Below are 12,364 nucleotides of genomic sequence, written 5' to 3'. Positions count from 1 at the left end.
TGAACAAGATCACAAAAAATAATTTTTTGAAGTGCTTCGAGGATTGGAAAAAACGTTGGCACAAGTGTATAATATCTGATGGGGATTACTTTGAAGGGGACAAAATAGATATTCATGAATAAATAAATAATTTTTGAAAAAACAAAATTCGCGATACTTTTTGAACAGACCTCGTACATGTAAATTCCGTACGCGTTATCATGCGGTATATACTTCCAACTTTTTCCGCAACGGTACTAAAATCGTATAGTCTCGATTTTCCATGGGTTTTCCGACGCCGTGTTTCGAGCTCATTTTTATCCTCGAATTTGATCTTCTTATTACTCCGTATAGAATACTATATTAAGCAGGAATGTGCATTCGTCATATTGGCTCCTGTCAGTGTGGGAAAATTCGAGCAAAGCAAAGATGCTGTAAAAGCTGTGTTTCGATATATACTGTTAGTACTGAAAATCTATAGTGCACATTATGTATAGGATATAAATTTTTAATTAATTTAATTATACGCTGACAGCGTATACAAAACATGGACATAGAGTTAAGTGCAATAAATAAAATGGGTTGCAGTGCATTAAATTGTAAAAATAGGAGTGAAGGTTGATTTCTTCTTTCCGCTTCTCAAATGAAGCAGAAAGAAAAAAAAATGGTTAATAAACTGTCGGCGTGATAAATAGATACCTTCCTTAAGATTATATACGAGGTAAATACTTATATTTATCATTAATATTAGAATATGCGCTCTCGTAGTGATAATGTAGTTCAGAGTACGGGTGTGAGATGAGCGAGACGAGTGTAAGCCTAGATGGGGCAAATGGACATGTCAGTTCAACTATTATTTGTCATTCTTTTCTTCTCTAGCCCTATGTCCTTTTGTTACTTCTTCTTCTTCATTACGTTGCGTTTTAAATTCTGCAGTGATTTTAATAGTAGCATCTGCATTTTAATAGTAGGATCTGCAAGTTTCCAAGAAAGAATCTAGAGTAGATCAAGAGAAAGCTGTCAATAAGATCTGTCCACCCACCTGTGGTCCAGAGGATCCCTCGGAGATGTTTGCAATGCAAAAGGAGGACATGTCGGTCGCCAGTAAAATCTGCACCTTCTTGGACATCCCGTTTTCCATCGACGAGCTCAGACAGGCCATAGCCTCAGTCAAATGCAACTCCGCGCCGAGCCTTGATCAAATATTGTAGATTACTTTATGATTAAGAGTCTTTCTCCAAACTAATAAAATGTATGCTTTGCTGTTTAATCGAATTTTTGATGAAGGACTGTTCCCGGAAAGCTGGTTACAAGCGCTGGTGGTTCTTATTCCTAAGTCCGGGGGGAAAAGACGTGAGGCCTATCTTATTGCTCTCTTATCTTCTTAAGATCATAAAAAAGTGGTATATTGGAGAATAAGATGATACACGGAGTCTAATTCTTCCCGCATACTCAATTTGATTTTCGCCCTATTAGTTTGTATGCTGATAGCCTGGTCACCCTTTTATCAATTATATCCAGAGCGGCTTCATCGAGGGAACGAGTACCTTTTTGGATATTGAGAAAGTCTTTGACATTCTGGACATCTTAATTGAAGACTTGCTTGGATTTCCAGCCAAAACCAGAAACTTTGTAAGCAACCTTATCTCGTGTAGACATGTTTCGTTTGTACACGACGGTAAGCTCGAAGGACTGTATTTGACTTTTAAAGGTACTCCGCAAGGATCTACGCTCAGCCCATGCTTTTCAATCTCTATTGTGTTGACTTAAATACCTGCTTATAAGAGAATACGATTGTCTTGCAATATGCAGATGACATTGTCATCTTTTCAATGAACAAGAACATATTGTAGAAACGGCGAGGATCTCGATTCACGAGTCTCTTAATAGCATTTACAAATCCTGTCTGATAGGGGACTTAGTCTCTCGACGTCTAAATTGAAATAGATGTTCTTCACTAAGAAAAGAAATGAGCTTCCGGCACTCAGCATTAGCATTGATAGAGTGCGGGTGATTATATTCTTGTGCATCATTCTGGACGCGAGGCTCAAAGTCAAGGAACACTTCAAGTATCTAGTCAACAAAGGAAAATCTCTCACCAACATCCTAGCGTCTCTCGCCGGCACTAAATGGGGATCCCACCCTAGGCTGCTCCTATATTTGTATAGAACCATTTTCAAATTTCCTTAATTGAATATGGTTGTCAGATTTTCAGGTTCAAAGATAACCAACAGGAAGTCGCGCAGTTGGAAAGACTGATTAATTGGTGGAACCTTCGCATTGCCACGGGATTCAGAGTATCCACACTCATTAATGTCCTTATGGCGAAGGCCAATGAAACGTCGCTCGCGCTTAGGTTCGGATTCATCCTCTCTAAATTTATATATAAGTACCTATCCCGAGTGAATAATCCTGTCATATAGAATTTGGAATTTGGAAAGTGTTCACCACACTATGTCTAGGAGATAGCAAGCACTGGTCTCGGTTCCAATCTTAAGGCACTATGTCATGCAGAGATACTTTATTAAATATGAAAAGAACCTCACGCCCTTTAGCTTTCAGACTTGATCTGGAAAATTACGCTTTTACACAACGCTTTGAAGACACGATGACGGCCTTGCCTCGGGATTGGAACGCTGAGATGTTAAAGGCAGTCTTTGAGGAGGTTCACGCCAAGTATTCCTCTCTGGGACCACTGTTTTACACGGATGGATCCAAATCTAGAGATGGCGATCAGGTAGGGGCCTCGCAAAATCTAAGAGTCATTATAAAACACAAACTTCCATCGGAAGCGTCAGTCTTCACTGAGGAAGCATGGGCTATTCTCCAGGCGATACTTTTGATCGAGGACCGATGTTGTGATACGGCTTTCTTTCTGACTCACAGAGTGATTTGCCTTACGGGATTCTAAGAACGCTAACTATCTTGTTCATGAGATCAAGCATTAATTGCAGGCTGAAGATTGCAGCGACATGATTTCACTGTTCACTTGATCTGGATCCCAGGTCACAAGGGCATCCAAGACAACGAGAGAGCTGACAAATGAAGCTGCTCTAAGTGGTCACCGTCTCAAATTTAAAGTTCTGTTCCAGGACTTTTTAGCAGTAGCTCATGATTCATTTAGATATAAATAAATTTAACTCATACTTGGACTACACTGTATCTCATAAAGGGCATGCGACTCTTCACAGGAACAATTTGGTGAAACTATGGTTCTTTAAGAAGAAACTAGGAAGGGGAGAGATTGTCACTATCTCTAGGATTAGGTCAAATCACTATAATCTGACTTACAGTCTGCATCGCAAGGGCATAATTGATTCACTCACGTGTCCATGCGGAGAACCTAGGCAGGACATTAACCACGTTCTATTCTATTGTAAACTGTATATCGAAAGTTTTATAAATTGCGCAACTTTTTAAAGAAAAAGTTCCCGATGTATTCTACAGACATACTCGTACATACACTATATGTTAATTCCCTCATCTACCTTGTGTCGTTTGATCTATGTCTACTTTAAATCTCTAGATCTTAATATTTAGTGCCTAAGTGGGCTGTGCTTTGATCGAAGGGCGACAAGAATGTTTAATCTTCTCCTGGCGGCATCTCCTGGTTTAATTTTCTTCTCGCATCTGACCGGATTTGTCGACATTTCAGCGGCGAGCGCCATTTTACTCAGAAGAAGAAAAAGATAATTACGTTGCGTTACGTTAAGCTATAAAGATCGTTTTCCTTATATTGAATAAAAGTATTCTGAACTAATATAGATAGTGTGCCATTCATTTGCAGCGAGCACGCGATAATAACAATTAAACATTTATTTATTTCAATTATTTAGAGCAGAAGATGAGAAATGGAAGATTGAGATTAGGAAACTTTCCCATTTATCACAAAATATTTCAAAGACATTTTAGAATATTTCTGAAAGAATGCAACTTTCCTGATATAAAAATCTTTCTGATTGTGAGTCCTTTCTGAAATATTCGTGCTGTATGGATTTGCTTTCTATGAATACTAAATAAATATTTATAAGATCGTTTGTAAAGGTTTTGTTTTAATTTTGTTTTTGTGCAGATTTTGAAAACTTTCAATTCAAACAACATAGTCAAGATGGGTTGAGAAAATTAAAGCAAAATGCTATACCGACATTATTTGATGTACTAAATCCATCAAAAATAATTGAAAGCATGAAGCAAAAAACGTTTTTTATTATTTCGTCTTTTAAATTCAAATTTTTTAATTTATTTTGCGTAAAATGAATTATAATTACTATAAAAGGTGTCCAGTAAGTTTTGGCCGCTTTTGTGTAGATAGAGCGAATTAAACTGAGTCGAAAAGTCCTCTACTGTTTTGCAATTTTGGTAATAGTTAACAAGATATTTGTTAACTAAAAATTGCCAAATATTGGTCTTGAATAATTTTTTACTAAAATACTATCAACTTTACAGAAAAACTGCAAGAGACAAAAATAATTTATTTTCTTGTCTTAAAGTTTTGAAAATTTTTTGATAATTTTTTTAATACGTATTTCTTCATATGGTAAAAATAAAATGCAGTACTAAAAAGTTGATAAAAAATTATGAAAAAATTTTTAAAGTTCTATGAGAAGAAAATTAATGAGATTTTTTTTGTCTTGCAGTTTTTCTGTAAAGTTGATAGTATTTGTAGTAAAAAATTTGTTGTAAAAAATTGTTCAAGATCAATATTTAGAAATTTTTAGTAATTAATATCTTGTTAACTATTGCGAAAATTGCAAAATGGTAGAGGACTTTTCGACTCAGTTTAGTGCGCTCTATTTATAAAAAACGATTGGCCAAAACTTACGGAACACTTTGTATGTATTATATAATATATAGACGTGAGGCCTTTATTATAAGATACCGAGTTCATTTTGGATAAATACTAGAAATCTATAGGCAGAATTTTAAAAAATAATTGGGCATTTCGAAGAGAATTTAATAAATTTTAAGATAACGTTACACAATTTAATTCGTTAAAATTTAATTCAAATTCTTTTTTTTTTTTAAATTAAAGAAAAATGTAAAAAGTGAGCAAATCGCAAAGTCAAAAAATTGTGCTCCTAATATAAAATGCCCCGATAAATTGATAATAAAACGCGAAGTATATCAATATTGCAATTAAGAAACTTTATTTAATGTTTTTAAAATACAAACAGTCAGCGTGCGCGAAAAATGAGCATGCGATAGATTATACCCAGAACTCATTTTCAGGTAGTTGGAATCAAACATCACAGATATAGGCACTCGATGTTCATTCCGGTTGTCTTTTTTATTATTATACAATAAGATTTATATTGTACTTTAGCAATCATTTTTACTATAACATAGGAGCATAGGTTATTTCATATTAGGAATACTCTGGGTATCTCATATATCGATTTTCACGTCTTATGATTTTACGATCATCAAATCTAACTTCTATAATTAAACAATTCAACATATCCTATATTTTTCTATTAGTATGATCTTATTCTATCACTACATGAAGAATTTATTGTTAAATATTTATTTATTAAATAATAAACAAGGTTTAAATGCTCATTTCAATGAATTCGTAAGATTATGACCGCTGGTGCGGGTTGGAAGAATTCTGTGTATTCGAGTAACGGGAATCGGTGTTCACTTGTCGCATGGTACCGAGCTTCTTCCTCAAAGACGGAAACGGCCTAAAATCCCGTATCGAGCGCTTCGATCGATCGCCGACAGTTGTCGCGGTCTATACTTCCGTCGCGACATTGAGTGTGGTGTCAAATAATAATGATGATGACGTCGCGAATTTTGTACTTAGTCTAAACACAATGAAACTTGAAGACATCCAAATTCTAAAATCTTGTTTTACAATGACTATAGATCATATACATGATCTAATAATAAATTTTTTACTAAATAGTTTTTAATCCAAAAGCAATAAACTCATAATGGAACCAATAGATAGCGTTTATTAGTTTAGCAGAAACGCCGCTATATTAGGCGTAAAAATATACGCTATATTAGGCGTAAAATGAAACACCCTATATATATATATATATATATATATATATATATATATAGGGTGTTTTATTTTAAATGATATGGTCGATTATCTCGCGAATCGATGATTTTATTGAAAAATTTTTTGAACGAAAGTTGCATGGCTTGAAGGGGAACACATGGAAATGTGGACTTGACCTTGAGTGACCTTGTCAAAATCAAGTAAAGGTCATTAATTTTTTTTTAATGGAAATCCCTCTTTTAATACATATACTTGTAGCTTATTTCGAGAGCTTTCCACTATAATAAAGTTACTTTTTGTTAAGTACTTGTCAAGTTATAAGGCAAGACCGATCACTGATTTGGTCGATTAAGGCAAGATTGGAACTGATCCGGTCAACTAAAGCAAGACCGATCACTGATTTGGCTGATTAAGGCAAGACTGATCACTGATCCGGCCAACTAAGGATCATTAATGCCATCTTCAGTATTTATTTGTTTGCGGTTTCTCTTACAGATTCTTCTACGCTTTTGTAATAAAATTTATCTGCATTGCATTTGGATGTCGTTTGAACGGATATCTATTACGATACAATCTTTCTACTCTACAATAATTTCGTCCAGCTTTATCAAGCACAAGAATAATGTCAACGATTTCATTTGAACTGTAAGCGATCATTTTGAAAAAAGTTTTGAAAAAGCTCACTAATGTAAAAAAATTGAAAGAAAAAGCTATTTTTTTTGTGTAAGAGTACATGATTTTCCACGAGAAGCAAATTTCACTCCATTTCTCCCTCTTGCCAAGAGGCATCCGATTTCCCACATGAAGCGAGTTTCACTCTATCTTCCTTTTTGATTAGGGACGTACTACTTTTCACGCGAAACGGATTTTACTCCACCTCCCTTTAAAGGATGTTCGACTTTTCATGCGAAACGAGTTTCACCTTACACTACCCCTTCCTGCCAAGGAGTGTCATCGCGAAACGAGGTCCATCCCCCCCCCCCTCCTGCGCAGAACTCGTTTTAGGTAGAAAGTTGGACGCATCTTGATAGGAGGGAGAGAGGGGGGAGGTAAAATCAAACTTGCTTCGCATGGAAAGTCGGACGCCTCTTGACAGGAAAGGGGGAGGTAGGGTGAAACTCGCTTTGCATGGAAAGTCGATCGCCCCTTCGCAGGGGAGGAGGTGGGATGGAACTTGCTTCTTGTCGAAAGTCGTGTGCCCCTAAACAAGAGAAATTTATTTTAAAACAAAGAATTTTTGTTTTATGCAGTAAAGAAGACGTTATTTCTTAAACTTATTTTGTTAATAATTTTTAAACAAATAACAAGCGACAGCAAGCCTTGTTGGAGGTTATAATCATAACCTCCCTTGATAACATATGTGAAGGTTTGAATTTTATGAGATTGCCCTTAGTATGCATAATTAGTTAATTGACTATCTTACGATTTTATTTTTATAATTTAAATTTCTTCAAATTTCATTGAATTGTTCTAGATGGCTGGCAAGCCAAATACCCTGGCATTATACGCTCAAAGTCAATTAGACCATATGTGCGCTCTAGATATCAACAGTCAAGTATCTTTTGTCCGTTTATCTGGTATTATTTGTACAATCGGTCCTGCATCCAGATCTGTGGAGATTTTAGAAAAAATGATTGAGACAGGAATGAATATTGCTCGATTGAACTTCTCTCATGGGTCTCACGAATATCATGCTGAGACTATCTCTAATGTTCGTCAGGCGCAAAGGAATTTAACCGCCCATGCCGGTATCAATATTCCTGTTGCTATTGCTCTTGACACAAAGGGTCCTGAAATCCGTACCGGTCTTTTAGAAGGCGTATGTAGTTAATATATCTAAAATGAAAGAATTAATTCTTATGTAATGGTAATATTTTAAATTTATCATATTATTTTAATAGGGTGGATCGGCTGAAGTTGAGTTAATTAAAGGCCAGACTTTTAAATTATCCACTGACAAGGCATATATAGAGAAAGGAAATGCTCAAGTTGTGTATGTTGATTACGAAAATATCTCAAAAGTATTAAAGACGGGCAATCGCGTATTCGTGGACGATGGTTTGATTTCTCTCATTGTTTCTGCTATTGGTAAGTGCATTTGTGCGTGCATGCGTGCGTGCGTGCGTGCGTGCGTGTGTGCGTGCGTTCGTGCGTGCGTGCGTGCGTGCGCTTTGAAAATATAAAATTGAAATGTTACATATGATACATTTCTGATTATGTACAATAATAACATTTGATTATTTTAGCTTCAGTTTTTTTTAGCTGTTTTTGTGTATTTTTATAATGAGAAATGTTAATATATCTAACAATAAATACGAAAAATATATAGAATGTTATCTCATTTATTCACTTTTTAGGTCCCAATTTAATCTCTACGACTGTTGAAAATGGTGGTATGTTAGGTTCGCGCAAAGGTGTGAATTTGCCAGGAGTGCCAGTGGATCTTCCAGCAGTGTCGGAAAAAGATAAATCCGATCTTCAGTTTGGTGTTGAACACGAAGTCGATATGATATTCGCCTCCTTTATTAGAAATGCTGCTGCATTAACTGAGATTCGTGATATTCTCGGTGAAAAGGGTAAAAACATCAAAATCATATCGAAGATCGAAAATCAACAGGGTATGACGAATCTTGATGAGATTATCGATGCATCCGATGGTATCATGGTAGCACGTGGTGATTTGGGAATAGAAATACCACCACAGAAGGTATTCCTGGCACAGAAGTCTATGATCAGCAGATGCAACAAAGTTGGCAAACCAGTAATTTGTGCTACGCAAATGTTGGAGTCTATGATAAAAAAACCACGTGCTACGAGAGCCGAAACTTCAGATGTTGCTAATGCCATTCTCGATGGTGCTGATTGTGTTATGTTGTCAGGTAATTTATTTTGATATATTAGTATTAGTAGAAAAATGAATAATAAAACAAAATAATATTAAGAAAAAATATTACAAAAATTTCCAAAACAAATAAAAAATTCAACAAAATAAAAAATGGGCTAATCGAAATAAGAGCTGTAAGTAATGCGTAATTAAAAGGTCTAATTTCTTAATCCATAACACGAATGATATTAAATTAAAATCTGTACATGTTTCTGCTATTTTTATTATTAATCTTTTTCAGCAACCAGTTAATACGAACACGTACAAGCATTGCTTGTCATGAGGTTGTCAATAACTTTCCTATAAAGAATAGAAACTCGCGCCAGTTTGAAAGCTGAATGTACTGTAGATATCAAATAATTAAATATTCTTAAATATCAATCTAATATTAGACAACTCAAAATTAAATATTCATAATTACGGGCAATTCTCTTATCCGAACAAAACTAATGCACGATATAACAGAACTAATATTTAATATAAATCATTTGGGATAAACTTCTGAAAACGTCTAATTATCTTGAATTTTGGCAAAAATATTCCAAATGGTGACAAATGAATGCCCTTGTGGAATAAAACTGGATTTTCACCGATAAGAAGGTTTAACCAAAAATGTTTAAATAAAGTTATATACTATCTAAACGGATTTCTTTTATACAACTCATTCTAAGTCACTTCCGAGTAATCTTGATGTTGACCTTTTGATCTCCGAAAAGATCTATCCTATTTTCCTGCGCCGCTCTGCAGGGAGGGAGTAGATGGGATAGACCTCGTTTTGCGTTGGAAAGTTATGTGCTCTGAAACAGAGGGAAGATGGAATGAAACGCTTCGCGTGGAAAGTCAAAGTTATGCCCTTTGGGCAGGAAGAGTAGGTGAGGTGAAACTCACTTCGCCTAGAAAGAGGTATGCCTCTAGGCAACATTTACGAAACTTCATTCTAACGATACATAACTTTATGTAACTTTATTATTATTTATTACATTTTTGGTATTAAACTTTTGTGTCGGTGAAAATCCACCCAAGGACATTTATTTGACATTATTTAAAATATTTCTACCAAAATTCATGGCAATCGGGTGTTGGACGTTTTCCGAAGTTTATCCATCATTTGTATAATACTAAAACTTGAAAAATATTTGTGATAAATCAAGAATATGTGTCGCAAAGATATTGCTGATACAAATGTCCAAATTCAAACTGCTAGCGTATATTGATACTACGTAACAAGTAAAACTCAAGTGTGTAGTACTTTATTTTATTTTCATTATTGAATTTTATTGATGGTCGCCATCTTCGCGGTCGCAGTATACGCTTCAACGAGAATTCCAGCAATAATCCAATGCTTATTGGGCTTGTCAAAGTTTATTCTGTATGCATATCTAATCTCTCATCTTATCGTGTTGTAGTTTACGGGGCGTAATCGGGTATTTCCTACCCTCAACATCATCGTCATCGGTGTTATTGTTGCTATTGTCACCACAAACGTCAATGTTCAAGCGCGTCGCGGCGCGGACATTTTTGTAAAATCGCGCGTTTTAAAAATTTATTTATGTCTCGCACTTTGTACGAACCCTTGGGAATTGTAATTTTCACATCCTCTTTGGCGAAATAAAATCTGTTGTTCGATTCGTTCCACGTTCGGTATCGTGTGATAAATCTCAAAAATCGCCAGACCAAGCTTGTAATCACTCAAATCTATTGCGGGAAAGTAGTTTGCGAGGAACGGTACTCTTCCCGTTCAACGTAAGCGTCAGCGACACGATGAGAAAAGCGTTCGACTAATATTATATTAAGATTTCACTGCATTTTGAGTTCACTGCATTTTAAATTCACGTTTATCAACCGTTTATAAAAACCGCAGGCACATCTGTCCGCAGAAGCTCTGATAGGACGTGCGATTGTACTCTCTCGTCGTAGCACCGTTTCCGAAATATTGCAGTTTCTTGAGCGGTCGAAGATTATCGAAACTGTCAAAGTACACGACGCGGTTGTTCCTCTTCGCATATGCTACCTAGTATGTACTGGGCCCCGTCGCATCGTTCAAGTTTATAATACCGCTTCCGTTTCGGCGTGCACCGCTCATCGTGTTACGCATGAAAATGCTTCTAAAATATGGTACGCGCATACGTCTCGCGAGCTCGTTCAATTGCACATTACGCCAGATGGCATTTTTATCGTCTCTTTGGCATTTTTTTTTGCAGCTACGGTCTGTTCGCGTTTGTACGGGTCGAGATACAATCCGCAGTCCTATTACATCGCGCGATCGTGACGTTGCAGCTCTTCGAGTTGTTTATTACTTCGCGCAGCTTTGCTGTCATTTATCGTTTTCGCCACGCTGGCCGCTCCGCCGATCAAGGACCCGAGCGCGCCCAACATTGGCAGAAACGGTAACGCGCTGCCACATTTCGCCATCGGAAGTATCCGCTTTTTTCCTCGTCGTCGTCTTCTTCTTCGGTTTCATGTTCATGCCGATCTTGGTCTTTGCTGTCATCGCTACCCAGATCGCAGCAGTGGCTCTCTCGCTCAGAGCCGAATTTCTCGCGACAACAGTCTTAGTGCTTTATCGACGAGTCTTGTTCGCCGCGTATCTATCAGTGAGATCGTTGCTCTGAGAATACACAATGTCGTGTTCTCGGCTCGTCTGCATCCAGCGGATTTATGCCCATGTCATCTCTGGCTAATTGCTTCGTAAGCTGAATGCCCGGACCGCAAAACTGGTGGCCCGGAATATGTAATTCGAAAGGAAGCGCGTTTATTGCTTGATTCAGCAGACCTCTGCGCGACGCCGACATTCGCTACAGTCCTTTATCTTAGGTGCGGGACTGTCGATGTGCTTCCGCTGCCACGACTGATTGTGCTTGTCGCAGCGACGATAGATTCGAACCTCTGAATCAGCCTTCACGTGTTCTGGAAGCTTATCTCAGATGTGTACGATGTAATCGCCGTACACGCATAAGAGTACGACCTTCGGTATATACTGCAACTGTCCGGCGCTGAAATCTTCAAAATCGGAAGGATGCGAGATACATTTTGCTATTGCGCGATTCACGGGTTCACGAGTCTTTAAATAGTCATTCGAAAGCGTGTAGCCTTTAGTGCGAGTATAAAATTCGTGCGGCAATCACTGACGATACGCGTCACAAACTATGATGCGAAATCGCGAATGATGGGAAGCAGCGCGCAGAAGCGCAAGCGCAGAGAAATGTTGCACGATTATTTGTTGCCTGTCGAATTGTGGTAAAACCAACGTTTTCGTAAGTTTGCTCGAGAGCCCGACCGACGTACGTTTGAGAACATACGAGGTCTGTTCAAAAAGTATCGCGAATTTTGAATTTCCGCGGGTTACGTATATTCGATTTTCGATTTTTTGTGGCGTTATGTTGGTACTCATGTCTCTCACTTATGCCGACAAGTTCGGCCATTTTGAATGTTCAGTTAATTTTTGACAGCTGCTTTGCTTGCACGTGTTTTGGCTCGTCTTCGATTTTTGC

At 37.1% G+C, this 12,364-nt stretch overlaps 1 protein-coding gene across 2 annotated transcripts in view; it reads left to right on the top strand.

The window, feature by feature from the left end:
- The window catches only part of LOC108746494 (pyruvate kinase-like), a 105,593-nt gene that overhangs the window by 62,084 nt on the left and 31,145 nt on the right, over positions 1–12,364 (top strand). For both annotated transcript variants that reach the window (XM_018483307.1, XM_018483306.1), the window contains 3 exons: positions 7,464–7,808; positions 7,891–8,077; positions 8,347–8,868. In XM_018483307.1, coding sequence (XP_018338809.1) covers positions 7,464–7,808; positions 7,891–8,077; positions 8,347–8,868 — 1,054 coding nt within the window. The remainder of the gene's footprint in view (positions 1–7,463; positions 7,809–7,890; positions 8,078–8,346; positions 8,869–12,364) is intronic.

This window comes from Trachymyrmex septentrionalis, unplaced genomic scaffold (genome assembly GCF_001594115.1).
Source record: "Trachymyrmex septentrionalis isolate Tsep2-gDNA-1 unplaced genomic scaffold, Tsep1.0 scaffold173, whole genome shotgun sequence".
NCBI lineage: Eukaryota > Metazoa > Arthropoda > Insecta > Hymenoptera > Formicidae > Trachymyrmex > Trachymyrmex septentrionalis.
Note: the sequence above shows the minus strand (reverse complement) of the source record. Positions and strands in the feature narration are given on the sequence as shown.